We start from the raw sequence: 24,918 nt of genomic DNA on the forward strand, positions 1-24,918 counted from the left end.
ATCCAACCCAGGTCTACAAGGTCCCCATGGACGAAGCAACCCATGGTTGCCGACAAGGATCCTTCTGTCAGGTTGGGTCGACTACCTCCTCTGACTAAGTAGACCAGGGACCACGATAGCCCGGGACGACGGAACCATGGGATCTTGATCGGGTCTATCATCCATTCTCCCTACCATCCGCTTTAAGTGCTAGATGGTGAGATTTCTGATTTAAATATCAAACCTTTCTAAATGCCCAAATCCAAACCCAAATATCAAATTTCCAAATATCAATACCCATGCTGCTACTATATGCCAGATACCACGTATTCTGAATGTATCTGATCGACGACTAGCCTTAATCGAAAGTTCTCTCTCGTGATCGGGAGGGGTAATTAACTATAGGGGCTTGCGCCTATAGGAAACCATAACTCAGATCATAAAGTCCTCGCAAAATGAGGGCGAAATCTCTGGGTAGTGTCTTATCTACAATCTATTTGCCTTCCAAAATTTACCCCGGAACATATACATTAAAACTCCCTCGCCGAATAAGAAGAAAAGTGAGCGGGGAGGCCGGGGCTGAATTTTCGGAGCCCACAGATTTCTGGCGACTCCGCTGGGGAATGATTTCTCTTTCTATCTTTGGCTAGTCGTCTCAGTCCTATAGTAGCAGCCATATCAATCCGTGTTTAAAGTTTTGAATCTTTTTAAAAAAATTTCATTTAGCGGATCAAAATTTTAAAATCATTTTCTACATGATCATTCATACATTAATTGAGATAGCTTATTCATTAAAGCTTTAAATTTATGTTACTTTTATTTTGCTTGTTAATAGTTATCTTCTTTTATCTTTTGTTCTGTGCAAGTCTCTGCATTTTAAAAGTGTGGGGTGTTATATTAGATTCGGATTACTAACCCTTGCCTTTCATCTATGCAGATGGATCTACAGAACACTCCTTTCACTGTTCAACTAGGTGTTGGAGCCAGCATTCAGTTGGCTAACGCTCTGATTAACACTGGAAATGCCAGAGCTACCATCCAATTTGGTAGCGTTGACTTCTCGGCAATCGCTGCAAGGAGTGTTGCCGTTCCTGCGAATGGCCTGGATGCTGAGAGGTCTGCTAGAAGACTTAATACTGCTGAAGCTTCTACTAATCATGTGAATCTGCCAGCACAATGACCTAATGCTATAAATCCTCATAGGAGGATTTCTGTGTTTGAACGACTATCGTAGTCAGAAGCCCCGGCCACCAAGAGAGTTGTAGCTGGAGAAAGGATTTCTGTGGTGACTGCAAACACCACTGCTCTGTCAAACGGGTTATCTGCACCCGAGAAGAATAATGTTGAAGCTTCCTCATATGGAGGGAAGCTAACACGGAGGCATAGGAGAAAGCTGAATGCTGAGCTTCGAGCTCAGCAGCAATTGGTGCCTTTGCACCCGTCAAACCTGCCAGTCCAAGAGCTTGAGGCCAATGTCCCTACCCAGAATAGGTTTACCAACCTTAAGTGGGTGAAAAGAAATAGCTCTTCTGATGAGCTCAAACTGTCATTCTGGGAGCATCGACCACAAGCACCGACCCCTCAGAAGACTAGAGAACCTGAACGTCTATCTGCTCGAGTACATCGAGTGCTGAAAACAGTCAAGGAGAGGGGACTTATGAAGAAGCAGTTTCAGAGGCCGCTAGTTATTGAGGCCAGAAGAACCCCTCCAAGGGAAAGACTATCATCTGCTGTGATAGCTGAACAAAGAAGATATCGACGACAAGCTCCACACGGTGAACATCGGGGCATGACACCTGAACCTCAGATTCAGGGATCTGTCACCGAAAGGTCCCGGTGAAAAGGAAAAGAAATATGGAGACCAAAGTCTCGCATAGAAGAAGGAAGAAGAAGAAAAATAAATCTGGGCGTGATATCTGGTATGGCTTCCCGGAGATTTGCCTCCGCCTACAAACAACGTCAAAGATGGGTCCAAAAGAAGACCTACAATGACGATCCTCCCGATGGTCGACACCTTCGAAAATCTTCCAGGGGATCCCATCGCTCTCCATCTCCTCCGAAAGAAGAGACTAACTTCGATCGTAGCCCACTAGTCGAAGAAATCCATTTGCCTAATCAGGAACCGGAGATCCAGTGGCGTCGCCGCTCAGAGATACGGGTACTAGAAGCAAAAAGGGAAGGAGAAGAAGGCATGAAAAAAGGAGAAAAATATCTTGAAGGGGAAGAAAATCTAGAAGAAAATATGGAGGAAAAATTTGATGAGAATATTGATGAATTTATGAAAGAAAACCTGGAAGAAGAAATGGAAGATATTATGAACCTCAAAGTCGTCTATATGGTAAGACATACGCGTGCTATCGAGGATGTCTACCATGACGATGGCGAAGATGACGGTGATTGGCAGCCACAACCCAGACAAGTACGCCAACAAGAGACTGGTTCTGTGCTGGCGGAGGTGATCTCTCCTCTAGAGAGCAAGAAATAGAAGACGTTGAGGAGAATCTCTTTGATGACCAAGGCACCACGCTCGCTGATATGAGAAGACAGATGAGGCGACAGATGAGGGTCAATGGTAAGGAGATTTCTCAATTGAATGAAAAAATGAATGAGATGATGACCCAAATGACAGCAATGATGCAGAGAACTGCTACCGGCGGCGCCATGCCTAATCTTCTAGTTGATCCTCCGAATCATCGAATGTCTCAAGTCTCGGGAGTACGGGGGCACTCCTGAGCACGCTCATGAGGCTCAAAATATAACTCGTCAGCCTACTCAAAATATTGCCAGCACCTTCGAGCCTGTAACGGCTGCACAGCTTGAAGGGATAATCATAGAGAAGATCAAGGCTATCATAGCCATTGATCAAGCAGAAAAATTGGTTGGCAAGGGTCGTTCTTATCCCGCTGAATACGATCAAGTGCCGTACCCGAAAGGGTATTCGATCCCAAAATTACATACCTTCAATGACACTAATAATCCCAGACAGCACCTGGCGCAGTTCAAGGCCACCTGCGGGAATACGGGGGGAAATGATGCTCTACTCTTCCGGCAATTCGTTAACAGTTTGACAGCAACTGCATTCGAATGGTATGCCGAGTTGCCAAATGACTCTGTAAAGACTTTTGCAGAATTAGAGGCCATGTTTGTGAAGAGATTCGCTAGTGCGACCGAGAAGATCACGATTGTCGATCTCGCTTTAGATAAGCGGAAGAAAGAGGAGTCAATATCAAAATACATAACTCGCTGGCGTAACCTAAGCATGAAATATGAGCAGCAACTTGAAGAATAACATGCCGTGCAATTATTAATGAGAAACATCGATGATAAGATGCAACCATTCTTATGCATGGCCATAATTACCACATTTTAAAACCTGCTGGATAGAGTGACTAAATTTGAAAAGCTAAACTTGTCAAGATCAGAGGAAAACTCTGACAAGACCAAGAAGCCCAAAACCTCAGAGACAAGGAGTGAAACTTACTCTGCATCCTTTCTCAAGCCGAATAGAGGAAAACAAGTGGTTTATAATGTAGATAAAGGCAAGCAACCAATGCACTATGAAGAAAAGCCAAAATAAGTCTACAACCTAACCCCCAACCGAAGCTGATACTTAGGGGAAATGATAAGCCACAAACTTTTCAAAGCGGAGGGGAATGTCCGAGACAAGCAATGGGAACTGGTGATAGAACATTTTCATCTCTCAAAGACAAAATGAATAAACAATATCCATTCAAAAGAGAGAGTGTCGCAAAGTTATTTCGACAAGCATTAAAAGCAAGCCTAGAACTGCCAGAGTGCAAGAGGCCAGAGGAGTCGAAATAAATTGGTGACCCAAACTACTGCCCGTATCATCGAGTGCTCGGCCATCCCATTGAAGATTGCTTTGAAAGAAAATACCGAAAGGGAGAGCTCACATTGTTAGATAATGTGTTGGTTAATCCCAGAAAAGAATCAACCCGGGTTGTTACGACTTCCTCCATACCCCCGGTTGAAGAAAGAATAAAAGAAAAGAAGCTAATTCAAGAAGAACGGTGGGAGACTGTAGTCTCTAAGAAAACAGTGAAGATGCTGAAGCAACTTGAGGGTGTTTCGGGTGTGAAGGGGAAGTCTTCCACAGAGCCAATGATAGATCTCAAAGCACTATCTGCAATGCGAGCATCCAATTCTAAGCAACTCCTTAACCAAGCTGGCACTTCGAAGTCTGGGAATGTGAAATCCTCGAAGAAGAAGATCAAGTTGAAGAAGCCTAGGGAGAGAAAGACAGCAATCCAAAGGGTTATCGATAGTTTAGATGAATATTACCAGTCTGACAGGCGCCCCATTAAGCTTGTTGATTTTATGAGAGGGCTCAAAATTGAAGAAGAAAAAGAAGCTGATGAAGATCCACTTCCCGTGGAAACTTGTTGAGTTATCTTGACAACACCGATAACTCTGGCCAAAAAGGAAAAAGAAGCACCCTCTGAGTCCTGTATGATGGTATTGCCAATGGATTACAGTGTACAAGAGGATTTGTATTTTTCATAAGATGATGAATCAGAGCCTGATATCACTTCGCAGATGGAACATGTGAATTTGGGCAGCAGCTCCGAATCAATATATGAAACTCCAGATGAGGCAATGGTCGTTTCTGAAGATAATGCACCGTTAAATGGGTCCGAGCAGGAGGAGATCGCCCAAGTACAGTTGAGAAGTGGTAAAACACTATCATCTCCGCCAAAGAAAGTGATCCCTGATAAAGACAAAGGGAAAGAGATTGTTGTCAATGAAGATATTATTCCCAAGAACTCTAAGAAAAAGGAGACTTCAGCCAAAGGGATAGATTATAATGTCATATCCCATTTGACAAAAATCCCAGCACAACTTAGCATATACGACGCTTTGGTGATGTCTAAAGATTTACGAGAGACTCTGATTCAGGCTCTTAGAGACCCCGAAAGATATGAGACATATTTTGTTGAGCGTAATTTGACTGAAGTTTTGCAAGCTCGGAATGAGCCAATCATTACTTTTGCCGAGGATGACATGATGCTCGGAACAGCAGACCATAACCGGCCTTTATATGTTACTACAGAAAGTGATGGGATGATAGTCAGTAGAATTCTGATTGATCCTGGGTCCTCTATCAACCTTATGAGCTTGAAAGCATTGAGATCACTTTATCTCGATGTACAACACATTGGGTAAGACAAATTGATGCTGCACGGCTTTAATGAAAAGAGACAAAAGACCCTTGGATCATTCATGCTCCCTCTAGTATTTGGGGAACTCCATACTGAGGCAAAATTTCATGTGATTGATGCGGACACCTCATTTAAGGCGCTTCTAGGTCGCCCATGGTTGTATGATTATGACATTGTCCCATCAACACTACATCAATGTATGAAGTACATCAGGGATGAAGAGGAGTTCAGAATCTCCGGTGATATTCAGCATTTTGAAGTTCATGAGGTGAAAATTTATGAAGATGCTATATACTTCATCCCCAAAGAATCAAAGCCATCAAGTTCTCTCGAGACTAAGGCAACAAACCCAAAGGCTGCAAGGCCGCCCAAACGAGAAGATGAGAAGAAGCAGGTGGGAAGAAAGAAGGCAACGCCGACTCTTCCCAAAATAGTAATCACTCATAAATCGAGAAAATATGTACCTCATCTAGGGAGTGAGACAAATGAAGATGATGTTATCCCTGTTAAATCTCAGGAAATACGCCAATCAACAGCAAGGGGGAAAAAGAAGGCAAGATATTCAGATGATGATTATGACTACGAGTCTATCTACATGAATAATGTGCAACATGTACTTTCAAAGAGGATATACAATCTCTCAATTTAGATAATGAATGTGTAGTCACGCGTATCCCCCCCCCGCAACATTTCAAGAAAATCATCTCTCGAGAGGTGCATACTGTCGAGGAACTTGTAATATTTTATTTGCCTCCTCGAAGAAATAGGGGTGGATCGGGAACCCTATTTTATAAATCTGGAGAGTGCGGAGATGAAGAGAATCGAGACTGGCTCTACAGGTACACCGAATATAAGGAGTTAGTGCATACAAGAATGCCCAGATTTATTACCGGAAACATACGGAGGATGTTGCAAAAACAAGTTGGAGTTCGTACCCCTGTGCAACAACTTCGCTTTTGCTTGAAGCTTTGGTATCGAAGAAATCCCCATACATTGCGAAGAAATGATATTCTCGCTAGAAGAGGCCTCGGATTTGTCATGAGAAGACATTCCCAAGGGGAGACGTGTCGTGCCATTACATGCAAGGAAATTGAATCTGGTGATAATTGTGATGAAGAGATTTATGAAGCTAACAATTATGATGATCAACCAGTAGAAGTTGAGCCTGCACCTGAAGAACTCGAAGATGATGGACAAGCAGCTACTATGGATGAGTTAAGAGAGATAAATTTGGGGACTGAAGAGGACCCTCATCCGACCTTCATTAGATCCCTACTACCAGAAGACCAAGTGGAAGATATGAAAGAGCTGCTTTGTGAATTCAGGGATTGCTTTGCCTGGACGTATGCTGAGATGCCAGGCTTATCCTATGATGTGGCAGTTCACAGACTAGCCATCAAACTAGATGCAGAACCTGTCAAACAAGCTCTCAGAAGAATGAGATTGGAGATAGAAGAACAGGTGATTGCCGAAACCAAGAAGCTCATAGAGGCGAGCTTCATCCGTGAAGAAAAATATGCTGATTAGATTGCCAATATCATCCCGGTAAAAAAGAAGAATGACAGATTCGTATTTGTATCGATTTTCGGGACCTCAACAAGGCATGCCCAAAAGATGACTTCCCGCTCACTGTGTCCGAACTCCTGGTGGACAGTACATCAAATTATGATATGTTCTCATTTATGGATGGATCATCAGGTTACAACCAGATCAAGATGGCACCTGAAGATGAGAAGCATACATCATTTAGAACACCCATTGGTATATTCTGCTATACGGTCGTGCCCTTTGGCCTGAAAAATGTTGGTGCCACCTACCAGCGGGAAATGACACGTATCTTCGATGAGTTAATACACCAGAAGGTCGAGTGTTATGTTGATGACCTGGTTGTTAAAAACATTGATCACAAGGACCACTTAAATGACCTAAGGATCGTATTTGAGAGAATTAGAAAGTTTGATCTGAAGATGAACCCTCTCAAATGCGCCTTTGGTGTTTCTTCTGACAAATTTTTGTGGTATGTAGTCCGTCATCGAGGAATTGAAATTGACCCCAATAAGATCAAGGCGATTATAGAGATGCCGCCACCCAGAAACCTTCGACAACTCCGCTCCTTGCAAGGGCAGTTGGCTTTTATTCGACGATTCATATCGAATTTGTCTGGTAGGTGTCAACCATTTTCTAAATTGATTAAGAAAGATGTCCGCTTTAAATGGGATGTAGAGTGTCAGGAAGCGTTTGACAGCATCAAAAGATACTTGTTGAATCCGCCTATTCTCGCTGCACCAATCCCGGGGAAACCTCTTATACTGTATACAACAGCACTAGAAGAGTCCCTCGGAGCACTATTGACCCAACGTAATGAAGAAGGTAAGGAGAATGCACTATACTATATCAGTCGAAGATTGATTGGAGCAGAAGTTCGCTATTCTTTAATTGAGAAGCATTGCCTGGCATTGATTTTAGCAGTTCAAAAGCTCTGCCACTACATGCTGTCTCATAAGATCACGCTGATATCAAAGATCGATCCGCTGAAGTTCTTGATGATAAGACCAGCGTTGACAGATCGCCTGGCCAGGTGGGCAGTATTATTATTGCAATTTGATATCACATACCTGCCACAAAAGGCAGTGAAGGAACAAGCCTTGACAGATTTTCTTGCTGCATATCCTATCCCGACAGACTCTCCGCTTAATGATGATTTGCCAGACGAACAAATCATGCAAGTTGAGGAAAATTAGAAAGTACCATTTTGGGAGATGTATTTTGACAGAGCATCATCAATTAAAGCTGCCCGGCCTCCAAATCTTGCTAAGGCACAAGCTGGCGTCGACCTTGTTTTCATAGCCCCTGAAGGAGGTATAATGAGATTTTCATTCAGTCTAACTGAACCTCGACCAACAATAAATCCGAGTATGAAGCTTTAATCGTGGGACTGGAGCTCACAATTGATGTCAGAATTTAAAATCTCCGAATTTTTGGCGACTCTCAACTTGTAATGAATCAAGTCTTGGGAGTTTATAAGATTTGCAAGCTTGAGTTGGCTCATTATCAATGGCGAACACTTGAACTCCTAAAACAGGTGCCAAATATTGAAATAGCTCGAGTTTCTAGAGGTTAGAATGGGAAAGCAGATTGTTTGGCCAAATTGGCCAAGGAGATGGCAAATATCAACGAAGAGAAGCCTATATTCATTGGGGTTTATAACCGTCGGATCTTAGAGCTTGCTCTATTACAATTCTCAATAGCAGAAGAGATTTCAAATACAGACAAGCATGATATAATTCCAGTTGAGCCTCAACCCCTCCATCAGATTGTTATGAAAAATTATCCGGAAGAATATCATGTGGCCAAGAGACGTAAAGCTAGTTAAGCTTCAGAATCATGGTGACATTGTTTAGATATTGAAGTCGAAAATGATTGGAGGCAGCCATTCATTGACTACTTTAAAGAAAATAAACTCCCGACAGAAAAGTTTATGGCCGCACAAATTCGAAAAAGGGCTCTACGATATGCATTTGTCAACGACACGTTGTACCGACAGGCTTTTGACCAAATGTGGCTAAGGTGCTTAGGGACCAAGGAAGCTGATAAAGTAGTAACAGAAGTTCACGAAGGACTTTGTGGTGCTCATCAGTCAGGTCCTAAAATGGCCGCTAAAATCAAGATGATGAGTTATTATTGGTTAACAATGTTGACAAATTGTATTGACCACGCTAAGAGGTGTCGTGAGTGTCAGATTTACAATAATGTTATTCATCAGCCACCAAATCCACTGCACCCGACAATAACATCTTGGCCATTTGAATGCCAGGGCACGAATATAATTGGTCCAATAGATCCACCATCCTCGGCTGGACATCGTTTTATACTGGCAGCAACGGACTATTTTTCTAAGTGGGCAGAAGCAGCCCCATTCAAAGAAGTCACGTCCGAGCACTGATTAATTTTTTTACCCATAACATTGTCTACAGATTTGGTGTACCGCGCCATGTGATCTCAGACAATGGCATAACATTCAAGAGTACTAAAATATACAAGTTTGTCGAGCGCCACAAGATCGATTGGTTATACTCGTCAATATACAATCCAAGGGTCAATGGTTTGGCTGAGGCCTTTAACAAGACGCTGGTAAAACTATTAAAGAAGATCCTCACCAAGAATAAAAGTGAATGGCACACAAAAATGGTGGAGGCACTATGGGCGTATCGTACTACTTACAAGACACCGACTAAAGCCACTCTCTACTCGCTGGTGTTTGGGGTTGAAGCTGTATTGCCATTGGAAATCGAGTTGCCATCGCTTCGTGTAGCTATCCAGTACGATCTAACTCAGGAACAAAATACTCGATTGAGAACAGAAGAACTCGATGCGCTTGATGATGTCAGACTACAAGCTCAACAGAATTTAGAGATCTATCGGACAAAGATGACGAAATCATTTGATCGAATGGTACGCCATTGAGTATTTCAAGAAGGGGAGATGATCCTGATGCTGAGAAGGCCAATCATCCCACACCAAAAAATTGGTGGAAAATTCGTATCAAACTGGGAAGGCCCATTCGTCATTGAGAAGGTGTACCTGGGAGGAGCTTATCAATTGATTGACCTGGAGGGTCAAAGGTCTATGCCACCAATTAACGGCCGATACCTGAAGAAGTATTATGCATAGGGTTAAACATGTGTACTCTGCATGTAATTACTAGTATACATATGATATATATTTTGAAATTCTCTTGTAATACAAGAATGCATTTAAAAAAAAAAACTGGGGGCATTTTAAATATTTATTCGGGTCGATATCGCGCTGCCTGCCGAGATCCCCTAATAAATATTTAGAACTCTCGAATGTCAATTTTGCACAAAAAAAATTGGGGGTATTTTAAATATTTATTCGGGTTGACATCGCGCTGCGTGCCGAGATCCCCGAATAAATATTTAAAATCCCGAATGTCAATTTTGCACAAAAAAACAAATCTGGGGGCATTTTAAATATTCATTCGGGTCGGCATCGCGCTGCGTGCCGAGATCCCCGAATAAATATTTAAAACTTCCGAATGTTAATTTTGCACAAAAAAAATTGAGAGCATTTTAAATATTCATTCAGGTCGACATCGCGCTGCGTACCGAGATCCCCGAATAAATATTTAAAACTCCTGAATGTTAATTTTGCAAAAAAAAAGAATACTTTTATATATTTATTCGGGTCGACATCACGCTATGTGCCGAGATCCCCGAATAAATATTTAGAATCGTTGACTACGAACATCCCTTTAAATCAGGATGTGATAACTTTTTTTATCAGTGTATATGTGGGTTATTTTCCCTGAAATTCTGGATATCTCTCCTTCTAGTGTACTAAGATTTCAAAAGTCAAAAAGGAGATTTTTTGTGAATATACGCTCCAATAAATTGAGTCAAAAAAGCTTGAAGACTTTCAACAGCCTAAAGCTTAATGTTCGAATGGGTGTAAAGGCCGGATCCAATACGCCTAAATATGGTCGGATCGCTGACAGTTCTGTCTACTCAACACGCAATAAGAAAGGCCGTAGTAGCGGAACCCCCACTTTGTCAACTTATTAGTAGGGACGGCAGGAAGAACGAAGGCTGATTTGATTCAACGAGTTCTAGGAGTCGTAGTCTACAAGACTCTCCTAACTAACCAGAGAATCAAAATTCTAGTGGAAAAGAGGAGTCTCGAACACTTACCAAATATGCGTAGATTCCAAGTTTTCAACTACAAAGGATAACTTCAAATCTACTAATTTCAGAAGATTCAGTATCAGAGAGCACATTTCTCATAGCTCGAGTCTGAAGCCTGAATGAGTGTAAAAGGCCGGATCCAACACGTCTAAATATAGCCGGATCGCTGGCAGTTCTGTCTACTCAACACGCCATAAGAAAGGCCGCAGTAGAGGGACCCCGTTTCAGCAACTAGAGGACAAAGAGCTACAAAATCCTAGCTCTTCTAATCTGATGAACTCAAGTGACTCAGATTAAAAGTCTTATCAAGTGGTTAAAGATTAAGATACTACTCACATTTGATACTATAAAATGATTCAAAGAACCCACAAATTTTTCGTCAGGCCCACCACACAAAGCATAGGATAGAAAGAGCCAATTTTTTGGAATTTGAGCTAAATCTAATGGTTACTGATTCTAACTAGTGGCTGAAGCGACATTGCTCACAACTATCCTCAAATACTGGGAGCATTTTAAATATTTATTTGGATCGGCATCGCGCTGCGTGCCGAGATCTCCAAATAAATATTTAAAATTCCATGTGGTACCAACGACACAAGTCTAAAATTCAAACTCAGAGTACAATTCCAACACACAGTTCAGAGTACAAAAAAGAAAGAAAGAAGAAACACTGAAAAAAAATATTCCATATATGTATAATAAATATTATGAGGTACAAATATATGGAGACTCAAGACGCTATAAGGAGTACAGACCAAAATAACAACGAACGAGGACGTGTTAGAAAAGGCGAGCCCGTAACTTCTCCAGCCTGTCAGTGATCGCAGCCAAGGTCTGAAACTCTGACTGAGCAATCTGAAACTTCTCCACGGCCAGTATTAGCGAAGCGTCTGCATCCAGCACCTCCTGCTGCAAAGATCTGTGTCGCTGCTCCTCCCTTATAATGAGATGATCCCGTCGACTACGACTCTCCTGTACGTGAATCCTTCGAGACATCACCTGCGTAAAGTCCTTCCACATGTTCTGCATACGGGTTGTCAGCCCGTCTTCTTCCTGAGTCGTGTAAGAAGTACTATGACGGTGTCTTCTCAGAATCTGTACACTACGGTCCTGTAGGTCGTGAGCACCATCAGCCCTCGCTTTGCAACTGGCAACCATCCCCTCTAGCTCTAGAAATGTAACCGTAGACCGGGTGATCGAGAGGGAGCTTAGTTGCCAGATGCAGGACTCTGCCTCGCGGCACACCGCCTCCCAAAAAAGCAACTCAGTGGCGCTCACCCCATACTTGACAATTAGGTCCAGGAGCTGGTTGGCGGTAGAAGAAAAGTTGTGCCAAGACTCTGGAGACCTTGGCTTAATGTTAGAAACTAACTTTCTCAGAGCCTGCACCAAGTAACCACACATCTCAGTGGTCATAGAGGTCGGAGGTAGAGGAACTAGGCATTCTATCTTTGAAGTGTAATCATATCTCGTAGGAACTGCACAAAAGATGAGAAGTAATTAATATGGAGAAAATATTATAATAATACATTTAAAATAAATTGACTTATAATAAATGTGTACTTGTGGAGGGACCCGCAAAGTCGATCGGGTAGTTGGCTGGATCCGAAGAGGGACCCGCTGAGTCGGTCGAGTATCTGGCTAGAGTCGAAGAGGGACCCGTAAGGTCGGCTGGGTAACTGGCTGGTGCAGAAGGTCCTACAAGATCGATCGAGTAACTGGTGGAGACAAGAGAAAGCCCTGCAAAGTCAGTCGGGTGGCCCTCAGGGAAGAAGGAGAACTCCGTGGGCACCAAGCCTAACGGAGACAGTGTGTGTGGAGGCCCTCCAAAGAACTCTGTAAGTGAGGCGACACCAGCAGTAGAAGACTCGCCCGGCCAGAATGACCCATAGGGGTCTACTGGGAAAGAGAAGTCGGCAGAAGGGTCTAATGTACTGTATCCTGTAAAGTCTGACCTCATGGGCTCCTGTGCATCCTCTCCAAGGTCCCTAGGAGAGGGGCGAGCGTCTACGGACCTCCTAGAAGAGGTAACAAGCTGAGAACTATCCCGCCGGCGGGAAGACCGGGAAGACTCTACCTGAGGTGGCGCAGGAGCCACATCTGAAACTCTGGCAGGAGAAGGAACAGCATATGTAGAAGTGGTACGAGCCTCAGCGTGTGTCCCTGCACCAAGGAAATGTATATTAATTGACCAAATGTCTATCAAACTAAATGCTGATAAGAAGAAAAGAGGAGAAGGGATAGGGTAGTACCTCTGTCACCAGTAACCTCTGGAAGACTTTGACGGGACCTACGTCTCCTCGATGACCTACGATCCCGTACCCGACGCTCGTAGCTCCTAACGCCATGCTCCAGAGCAGGTCCGAAAGACAGCCGTACCCATGAAAGTCTAGTGTAACTAACAGCTGTCTGAGCGGATGGCTGAGCCAAAAGAAAACTAGAACCCGTACCAAGTTTGAGCAAGTGCAGCCAGGTCACTGCTGCTGTAAAGAAACGGGTCTCCTATGGTACGCTCTCCATGTGTAAAACATCTGTAACTCCATGAACAACTGGCTGTCCTTCAAAAGCTGTAGCCTGAGAGTACCCGAACTGTCTGGCCACCCTGTTGGGCTGATAGCCCTCCAATGTCACCGTAGTACCTGCTCTATAACATAGCCAACCAGGACGTATGCTGAGGAAGTACTCAGTAACTGCTAAACTCTGTCCACGGAGCAGTATTGCGCGTCTACCTCTGTGGTCAATCCTATCCACTATAACGGTACCCCTCTGGTGTGGTGGTAAACTAAGTGTCTGGCTGGTGCACTAAAGCGAATCTATTTGTAACCAACTATGGGCCAAAGAAGAAAAAACGAATCTTCTCTGACTCAAAGGTAGATGATGCTTGAGACAACTGAAGAACTGTAGGGTATCCCCTCTGAAGAAAGTAGTCAGGAGTCTCTAAACAGGAAAAAGCACCATGAACGTGCAAGTGGACCCACGCGTACAAGCACTGCCACAACAAAATTGGGTACGTACCTCAAGGGAACTCGCCTCAGAAAGGGTGCGTAAAACTCTGTAAACTCTGGCCAGTACAACTGGAGCAAGTAAGAGCCTCTGTCCTGTGCTAATTGGCTAGCTGCTAAGAGAACACTGCACCTCAAGGAGCCTGTCCTGACTGGGAGTACGAAGGTGCAGAGCCAAGTTGCCAAAAACCCAACCAAAAGTAAGTCCTCTCTAACACCTGACAACCATGGGGAAGCACGATCAGAAGTAGAGGTTGGCTCAGCGGTCTCCTCTAACAACGGTGTACCAAACTGCAAACCAAGTCTAAAAGGGTCGTACAGTAAAACCCCAATAGTAGACAGGTGTCCCTCCTGAAGAAAACTACGTACCCAAACATCCACAGGCATGGAAGCTCTGGCACGCTGTGACAAACTTGATGCCCTGTACGTCTGCCTGTAGTGCTGTAGAGCAATCAGGTAAACATCTGGCAGTAGAAATCTCCCTCTCCTGTCACCGTCAGCTGAAAGAACCCGCTAAAATAGCTGCTCATCTGGAGGTATGCACTCCTCGAAATGGTGACAAAAAATTGGTAGCCCTGATACTGCCTGGAGGTCTGAAAGAGTAATCGTGAGCTCCTCTGCTCCGATCTAGCAAGTACCTCTGCCTGAGTCCCATAACTCAACTAAACCTCGGACCCAAAAGGGGGGAAGGCGCCCGTAGTCAAACATCGAGGTGTAAATCGCCTCGTAAATCCCCGCTGCCTGTAGTGTACCTCTATGTGCCTGAAGAACGTAGCGTGCCCAACAAACATAACCGTTGACTGGGCTTTGAATCTGTCCAACTACTGAGTCTCTCGGCCACTCTAGAGGAGGTGACAACTGTGACTGACGGTGGCTAAGTAGACTCGACTGCCCAATTGGCTCGAGCGTGTCCGCTGCTGGTAGAACGTCACAGGTACCCTAGCCAACCTATGCCAAAGAACTTTCTAACGGGTGGTACTCCCCACACTGTAGTCTGAGACTAGTGACCCAACTATCTGGGTCGTCAAAAGCAACAAAATCCCTAGAAAGCTCTGGGAGTAAAGGGGAGCGGGCAAAGAAACTGTGGAAGACGTCCCGACCTCGCAACATATCCTGGTGCTTCTCTAGTCTATCCTGAATATCAACTCTACCATAAGGATCCTGCCTGTCTATAGCATCCCAGATGATAGCCTCGCTAGGCTCGCCTGGAGGCAGGTCATCAAGTCTCTGCCAGCGAAACATTCCCTGCACAAGAGAAAACAAGCAAAATGTGTCAAAAGCAGTAATAATAAAAAAAAGTGTGCTAAAAAATGAAGCTACTAAAGACCTTCAACTAACATACAACAAACGTGATCCGCTCTGGGCGCGTACCACATTTGTTGGGGGGCATTTGTTGACCCTTACAACCAGCCCGAAAATCTTAAATTTGATAAAGAAGAATTCAATTTAAATATGGATTGCATTGGACTTTGCTATGTATTGATCGAGGAAGCAAATCAAATGACGGACACCAAGCTCCTATTAATGGGGCTAATTTGTATAGAAATATTTCTTTCCTATCTATAGTGGGCCATGGTGGTATGTGAAAGACGACGCTCTTACAACATGTTTATGAAGATGGAATGGCAAAGGAATTTGATCTTAAAATGTGGGTTTGTGTTTCCAACGATTTTGATGTGAAAAAAAAGTCATTGCACATATGTTGAAATCTCTTAAGAAGGAGAGGCCTCGTTTCAAGACACTTAAGGCATTTCAAGATAGTCTTCGGACTGAGATAATGCCCAAAAAAAAAAGTTCTTGTGCTAAATGACATTTGGGAGGATGATGAGAAGCAGGATAAAAGTGGTGTCAAATTGGACCGCTTAATGTGGTGTCACAAATTTCAAAGGTGAATCAAATATGTTGCAAAGGCACATATTTCGAGGGAGATTAGCCTGAACGTTGATCAAATGATGTCGAATCGTAAAATGGACTGCGTCATTGGGTTCGAAGCACCATCAATACTATGAATGCGCTGCCAATTTGCTCGAATGAGGTTTTGCGCACAAATCGAGACAATAAGCATTTCAAGGGAATTAAGCCTCGTCGCCACCCAAACGATGTCAGATCGTAAAATGGATTGCGTCGTTGCGATCGGGACATCGTCAATACCCTAAATAAACTACCCATTTATCTAATTTTCATGTTCGACAAATTCAACACGCTAAACGAGATGCTTACACACATTTCAAGGTGACAAGCACACTAATTTCGAGGTGATCATGCATATTTCAAAATGAATGCACCTTAATCGAAGCATTTTTTGTGTAATCATCACAGCCCAGCCATTCTAATTTATTAATAATATTAATAGTAATATTTTACTATTAAATATTATTATTAAATCTAATGAATTTCAAAGTCAAAATAAAATTCAAATCGCATTTAACGCTTACCTCGTATCTCCTGAGCTGTATTCTTGTGCAAATCCCGGATATCCGGTTGAGTGGAAAACCTCGGACATATGAGGCCTCGATCGAACAAATGGCTCGTCGTTAAAATGAAGAAGAAAGCAAGCAGTTAGCTTCTGTTTTTTTTTTTTCTAGTTCGCACTTATCCTCCTTTCCACGTAGAACTCTCGGCTGACCTTCCAACCCCTTTAGCTGTCCTGAGACGGGTCTCTAAGTGCAGCCGAGGCCGACCACCGTCATGCCTTCCGAGCTTGAATACTCCGTCTAACTTCGGCTCAAACGAACGTCCTTGTTCTACCCTCTTCTGTTTTGAACTTTTAAACCAGCCGAGAACCTCCTAGCACTTTCACTTTTCCTGCAACTCTCGTCCAAACCACCTGAAATCTACAAACCGAGTAACTTGCTGTTTGACCGAAACTTCAAGTGCCTTTGATCCTCACGATCGAAGCCAATCATACGTTCACATTCTTAGGTTATTTATTCTATTTCTGAGGCATGTTGTCAGTTACCCAAGCTCTACTCTTTCATATTTAAAAATAATATTAAACTCATCACTTTATTCCATCAGTATGTGTCCAAGGGTAAGAAGACAAAACTTATGTCTTCAAATGAGCTCCCGTACACCAAGGCCTTCCTTTTTATTATTGCTTTGTTCTCCATTCTGCCAATAAAGCAAATTCCTTTAATCTTTATTTAGTTATTTATTTATTATCATTATCAGTTAGTGAAATTAGCTATTATTGCTAATCAACATTATTTGTTCCTTGATTCACTCAAATAATTCCTTGCAGAGCATCCAATCGCTTTAACTTCAAGCGAGAGAGTAAAGTAAAATTCTGGTTGTATATTTGATATTGTTACAATTAGTTCTGGTTATTAGTGTGAATGTTATTGTGTGTATTTAGTTTTTTTTTTTACTCAGTCAGTTAGTATTTTACTTATTATTAGATATGCCAATCTTGCTAAGGTAGAAGCCGGCATCGACCTAATGATAAATATTTTATACCATGCTCATTAAAGTTAATTAGTGTTGTCATTTAAGTGCATATATGCTTGTGTATCCCTTTTTATTTGTTATACGTATATGTGTTTCACGTGTCTATATGTTGTAAAAAAAAAAAGAGGAGAAAATAGGGAGAAAAAGAAAAAAAAGGGAGAAAAAGGCAAAAAAAAAAAAAGGGAGAAAAATGCAAAAAAAAAAAGAAAATTTCAAAAAAAAATCTTCGGGGAAACAACTGCTTCTCTTTTGCAAAAGGTACCGAAGACCCATACACGCCTTTCTCTAGCGTGGTGGGGAGCGACGATTATACGGCCGCGGTGTCCTCATACGAGGGTACCTACCGTACACGCTTTTCTCTAGCGTGGCGGGAGGCCCAGTTTTTCGTAGTTTTCCCCTAAACTGGGGAGACGCTGGAATGTTGCCGAAATTTTGACTGAAGATTCAAGGACTTGACAAAAAAAAGGGGACTCGGACTAGAACTTGCACTAGAACTTGAACTTGTGAACCTTTGAACAAAATTGAGCCTAAATTGATTAAAAAAAATCAAATTGAAATTAAATTAAATTTGTGCCTAAACAAATGATAAGGAACAATAAAAGACTTAAATCAAACGAACTAAGTTTTGTGGACGTGAGATCAAATTGGCCTCATGCTTGAACTTTACAAGCTTTGAACTCAAAGAAATGAGCTTGAATTGAACTCAATTTGGACTTGAGCTTAATTCAAAGAAGTGATATACAATGAAATTAAAATTGGAATAAGCAATAATCTATAACTTTAAATTCAATTTGGATTAAAGCTTAATGGCTAAAATAAAAAATCATGATCCATATGAATGATAAAATCAAAGATTTATGCATGAATTAATCATATGCTTCAACATGAAATTTTTGGACAATAAAAAAATTTGCAATTATCGTCTCAATTGAAATGGAGATATCAATGAGCACATAAAAGGAGAATTGTGAAGGATATGGTTTGTTTACAAAACTATCACATGAGAACTTTGGAGTATTGTAAAAGATTTGCAAACTTTGACATGAAGCTTTGGGCAATAACTTTCAAGTTATAGTGATCATTTCAATTGAGAATGAAAATATTGAAGAGCATGATATCAAGCTCGTCATGCAAATTGCAAATTATCTTTGAAAATAAAGAACTTCCAAGTGTGACTCATTTGCAAGGAATCAGAAGATGGTGAAAAGTAAGGCTTGATTACGAAGCCGTGACATGAGGGCTTTGGACCCTTAAGTTGGTGATTGCACAACAAGTTCAAAAATATAAAATCTGGAATGATGATGTTCTAGATTTTTAATCCAATGCCAGTAAGCAAGTAGAATATCTATGACATGCAAAAGACAACAATTGCATGTGATATTCGTGTAAAGGTAATAACTTATTCTTGAAGAATAAATGTATAATGGGCATTTACAGATAAATATAGAAGAATTGTGATAAATGCAAAAAGCCCTTATATACAATGAAAGATCTGCAACACATACGATCTTTCTACAAAGACAAATGTATGTGCCACATGCCATTGATGGGTAGATGTAGAAAAACTTCAGTAAATGCAGTATCCTGAAGTCAATTCCAGTATGTGAAGGAATGCATCTACCTGCCTACTTGTAGCAAACGAGCCAAATACCACAACAAAGTGCATAAAGGATACTACAGATACAAGCTCCCACGAGCTTCTGTTGGAGCCCCGCTACGAATATTACATAAAATCTACGAACAAGTGCCAAACAACTACGACGAATACAAGCATCTACGAACGAAGCAGGAGATTCGTTAGTGCACAACAAACTACCTACGAAAAGCAACAAGCAGTGTATGACAGTCTACCTGTACAATGCAGCAAATAACTTAATCAACAAGCTGCTACAATACGCCACCGGATCTGCAACACTCATACGAGCAGACAGAAGGCGTCCACAACTACAACACCACGCCACCGGATCTGTAACCTCCGTACAAGCAAACATAAGGCGTCTACAAGTACTTTTAAAATACCCATGCACCACTGTAATTTGTATACACATAGGTATACTAAAGGGGAAAATACAATCTTCAAACCCGTATGGGCCCCGGCGAGCGTGTTATTGCTTCACACGTGACGTCTAGGGATGCTGCGCTAGTTATTAAATTTGAACTCAATCCTCCTAAGTAGATTAAAAGGAGTTGACAGGGTATAATTATAAAATGCCCTCAAACACCCGTATGGGCCCCGGCGAGCGTGTTATTGGTACACACGTGACGCCTAGGGATGCTGCGCGGGTCGATAAGTGAATTCAAGTTCGAACCCGATCCTTCTATATAGATCAATAGAAGACGACAGGGTTCGAACCTTCAAACAGATACACGATCGTGGCGACCAGTGTATTTGTTTTAATACATTCATATTAGGCCTTCAAGTCCTATAACAATATGAATTCACTAACAAGGACACAAAGCCTACGAAACCTAGTCCCTTATCGGCAAGTAGATAGGGTCGACAAGGTTCAAGACATAAATATTTTCAAATGACTCCGAACACCTCGATGATGGCCGTGTTGAATGCAGATCTCAACCGGAGGGGTTGCCAAATATTTTTAAATGTCTCCCAAATATCCAGAATCCATTTCAAATATTACAAAACTCCACCCAAAATACCCATAAAAATCCAAAAATCCAAAACTCCATAAAAATCCAAAAATCAAAACTCCACAAAATCCAAAAATCCACAAATCCCAAAATCCAAAAAATATTTAAAATTTGAAATTCAACCATGAAACACTTAAAGCAAAATTCATCCATCCTCCGCAACAGTTTGTCGGGGTGGACAAATGAAATTTACTTCAGCTCACATAGAGCTAATGCATTGTCGAGAATATCAGTAGGATCCATTCTCAAACAATCTCCTTCCAGTAAGGACTTGATACGTGTCCTCTAACCGGCGGTTTTGCCGCCAAATGGCACCGCAGGATAAACGGTTATGACCCGGGGCCGTTTGAAACTTGACCAATTCAATAATGGGAGAAAATCATGGAATAATGATTTTTTTATAAAAATTTTAAACCCTTTTAAAATACGTTAAAAAAAAGAAAAAAATGATTATTGTGTTTTCAGCTTTTTGCATTCTTTTGCTTGATATATCATGGTTATGTTATGGAGTATAAAAATAAATTGTGCCTTAAGAATCTTGTATTATCCTTAGTCTAAAGGATATTTTTCTGTACCGTCTGCTAAATTATTTTCTCATCATATTTACTCCTGCATTTCTTACAAATTACTCTGCTGATTTATTTACTCCATAATGCATCATGGTCTTGCATCATACATTCATGAGCATATGGTTTGTTATTTGTATCTTAAAATAAAACACTTGCAATTATATTCGAAACTTTCTTTAGTTGAATATTTGAGTGAATCATTTGAGTAATAGTAGTATTTAATTCATGTTTCTTATTTGAAATGTGTATAACTTGAATATCTGATCCTATTTTTATTAGGTCCCTCCTGTTGCAATGCTTCCAAATTGCCTTGTTCAGCAAAAGGTGCTACATCCATTTCGCATGCAGGTCAGAACTCTTGCATAAGCTGTCTCATTTTAGGAATTCAAGCTATTGAAGTTACTTGATCAAAATTTTAGGTGGGAGGCTCAATCTTGGCAGCAAAACTTGCTAAGGAACGTGGTTGGGCTATCAATGTGGGTGGCGGTTTTCACCATTGCTCAGCTCAGAAAGGCGGTGGCTTTTGTGTTTATGCTGATATTACTCTTTGTATACAATATGCCTTTGTTCGCTTGAATATTTCCAGGTTAGCAACTTCTGAAAATTTCTTACTAGTTTTAGGTGCAATTTATCATCTTTCCAATTCAAGTTGTTGATCTGCAGGGTTATGATTATTGATCTTGATGCCCACCAAGGGAATGGCCATGAAACAGATTTCAGTGATGACCGTATGTTTTCATTTGCTTGAAGCATGCTTGCTGTTAAAACTCAATTCCACTGATTTTGCTTTCGTTCACAGGAAGAGTTTACATAATGGACATGTACAATTCTCAAATATATCCTTTAGTAAGTTTTCTAGCGCCACTGAAGATTGAAGAACGTGCATGATTGATGAACTTGACATGTCCTTTTTGTATCCATCTTACATTTAGCCAAATAGTAGATCAGTATGGATTTGGTGGAGTAGGTTTAGATTTGCCAAGTACAGTGCTTTTCTGCAAGAGTTGCTTTTGGATTGGCCATCATCTTAGATTGATTGTGCTCTAAGTATGTGGCATATCCTTATTATTATGCAGCACGTTGAGTTAGTCAATGCTTTAGTCTGTTTGTATGGTAAACTAGCCAAGGATGAGATTGTAGCTGGGATTAGCATCTCAGTGAAAGAAATACGATCGTGTTACAGCTTTGCCTTTTTGAAGATTAAGCTACGTAGCAGCAATAAGAAAAGGGGTACTTGCTCTCTGACCAAGAGGATTTTGGGATCTCCCTGATAAAGAAACATCTCAAATCTTGTGGTTTTGAAAATGATGGCTACAACTTTGAATATTTCCTATTTAGTGGCAGCAAATTCTACTAAAGGTTTTACCTTGTTTACATCCTTGATGAAGATGGAATACTCATGACAGAACAATCCTGACCCCTTGAAAAAAAAAACCATTAAAATAAAGCTGTACCAAACGTTTTAAAAGAATAAATGAAACAACAATCATAATTGTTATTGTCAACAATTCCATTAAAGCTTATGTGTATCACAAATTCCCATGAGATGCTGGCCCATGTCTGGTTTTCTCATTGTTCTGTCTTACTCTATGGCCCAACTTCTTGCAGAATGTTGGTAAGGCTAGGGCAGGGTTTAAGTCTGATTTATTTTTGATGTAGACAAAAGGGGGGGTCAACACAAGTCCAAAATAATTCAGATTTTGGCTTCCCTTGAGTCTACTAGCTCAATCCATTTGAGCTGAAATTTTAGCTCATTTATGAGCTGATCTTTAGTTCATTTATTGAACTAAGGGTTAGCTCGTTATTAGCTATGATTTTAGTTCATAGTTATCTTTTTATTAAATATCATGGTATAAAATATTTATCATTCCATTCTACTAAAAGATAAAGTGATACCCATATGTTATAGATTTAGTACATTGGATCTATTATATTGAAGAATGTCATTTTAAGTGAGGATATTACTTTTAGAGTTTAGTCTGGATGTTTAGAATGAATATGTATTTTAGGATTATTATGTGATAAAAGAATATCATAGAAACTTGAAAATAAATTTTATAAAATTACAATTAGGTTGTCTATGTTTAGATTCAATGTGTCGGACAATCTAAGAGTCACTGATATGCCCAATTGAGTTTGATAAAAGTTAAAATGCTATGATGGATGTGTGATAAAATAAAAAAATTATAGCTGAGGAATGACTATATAAGAAAAACAATGGAAGTAGCATCTCTTGAAGATAACGTGGTGGAAAATAGACAAGTGGTATGACATGTATAAAGGATAGAAAATATGCATATAAGATTGACAGATGAAACTTGTATTGAAAAAAAAAAAAATAAACTTTTATTGAAGGATTATGAAGTAAGAGAAGCTGTAAAATATGATTAGCAGAAGATGTTCTAATATCTATTACAATACTCATTTGGAATGAATGGAGAATGTAGATTCATGAAACCAACCTTTAATAGCTGGGATAAGGTTACTTATGATGATGGTAACTATATAGGTTCAAGTGCTATTGCAATAAATTTTATTAGGTAAGTGTATGCAGAATACCTGTAAATATATTCATCTGTCTTTCCAACAAAGCATGTGCTTGATAAAAATCATAGGGTATTTTTTTTAATCCTTTATGATATTCCTGAAATCTGAGGTGAGTCAGGTCAATAATTTGAAGGTGACATTATTTGATTTGGTGAATAGTGCTTAGGCTCTCAATTTGGCAATAATTCAGTTTCATTTCCTTGTTTCATCAACATGACATCAGTGTAATGTCCCCATAGTTTTCTTTGCTGCAATTTTTGGTAGTACTGTCTGTAATACTAACCTTCCTTTATATTCATGTTCTAATAACTACTACAATAGCATCAGCCTTTCCTTAAATTCTATATATAATTTCTAATTTGAAGTTTTGAAATAGCTAAATCTCTGTTCAACTTCAGGATTACGAGGCAAGGAGGTACATTGATCAGAAAATAGAGTTAAAGGTAAGTTTAGTTTAGGGCAAAACGTAATCTGTCCTTGCACTTTTATCCTTCAACAATTTGGCTATTTTTCCTATTTTTTCTAGAAGCATATATTTGGACCTTACTTCTTACTAAAATTGGAATTAGGCCTTTCATACTAAGGTGCTGTTATTGTCTGGATAAAAGTCAAAGTTACTCTTAGCTTTGAGATTGATGAAGGTGGAGGTTGTAGGGATTTGTTAGCTCCTATCATCATTATTCTCTCTCTCTTTCCCCCCTCAGGAATCCATATTGCAGACATGAACAGCCATGGAGACGTTGGGCTCTTTTGTGCCTACCTATGGTAGATCATGCAACAGTTTTGTCTCGATAGTCCTCTTCTAGCTGCCCTTATATTCGTTTATTTGATTGAGAGTTGTTTCCAACGGAGATGATGCCCTGCGAATCGCTAGTTATGATGCAGGTGACTGAAGCTCCAAGGTTCCTAGCTTGGTTCATGCCTGTGCTAGAGTGATGGGCAGATGATGGATACTGATAACATCATAGAAGTGGTGCAAAGATTTGCAAACAAAATCTATAATTTTCAATGAATTTTTTGAAATAGAAACTTTGTAAGTCTCACACGTCATTGTATATACTTCCTCCGTCTGTCCAAACTCTAACACCGTTCCAAGCCATAGACGATTTTGGGTGTACCGCGGGTGGCCCGTGACCAGTCCACTTTCTTCCCTCCCTCCCTTTTCTTTATTCCCTTCCTCCCTTCTCCTTTTCTCTCTCTCTCTCTCTCTCTCTCTAATTTGGTAAGAAAATCAAATATGTCTATTTTGAAGGATCATCGGTGTTGTCTTGTCTGAAGACCTGACAGATTCAGATAAAAAGATTTCTTTTTATTTGAAAAGAAGCAAAAAATAAAATAGTTTTAGAAGAAAAAAGACCAAATTGTTGAAAGGGCGAAAATGCAAGGACCACGATACTATTTTCCCTAATCTAGCTCTTTTGTACAATTCTCCCAAGGAATTTCACATTGCATTAGCGCTAAGGAAATGGAAGCAACAAGTTTTGTTGAAACTTATTTTTGTTTATGTTTCTTTTTTCATGGATACAGAGCGGCACTAGAACAAAGGAATATTTAGAAGAGTTGGAGAGAGAACTTGAGGTACAAATCTGCTTTGCTTGCTTTTTTTTGTGTCATGTTCAACATTTGGTTGCTCTTATTTTTTTTTAGAATGTCCGATGCCTTTCTTTTAACACGTGTATTGGGAGCACCAGATATAAATTTCATTTGAAGAGTGAAAGTCTGTATGCGATTTTTCAAAATATGATTACATGTTTGAGCAGATATGTATTTGGCATTATAGATATATTAATAGCTTCAAAGGAAAACTTGAATTGCTGTTCTTGATTGTATCATTACAGCCAGT

The 24,918-nt window shown here is 40.7% G+C and overlaps 1 protein-coding gene across 1 annotated transcript in view; it reads left to right on the top strand.

Moving 5' to 3' along the window:
* Positions 1-24,653, top strand: part of LOC110109946 (histone deacetylase 2) — a gene marked incomplete at its 3' end in the record, with an annotated part of 39,683 nt that extends 15,030 nt beyond the window's left edge. Inside the window, 6 exon segments of the mRNA XM_028695488.1 lie at positions 20,808-20,876; positions 20,948-21,114; positions 21,192-21,256; positions 21,328-21,374; positions 23,474-23,518; positions 24,603-24,653. Of these exon segments, the coding sequence (XP_028551321.1) occupies positions 20,808-20,876; positions 20,948-21,114; positions 21,192-21,256; positions 21,328-21,374; positions 23,474-23,518; positions 24,603-24,653 (444 nt within the window).
* Positions 24,654-24,918: the final 265 nt, after the last annotated feature.

Source organism: Dendrobium catenatum, unplaced genomic scaffold, assembly GCF_001605985.2.
Source record: "Dendrobium catenatum unplaced genomic scaffold, ASM160598v2 fragScaff_scaffold_650, whole genome shotgun sequence".
NCBI classification, from domain to species: domain Eukaryota; kingdom Viridiplantae; phylum Streptophyta; class Magnoliopsida; order Asparagales; family Orchidaceae; genus Dendrobium; species Dendrobium catenatum.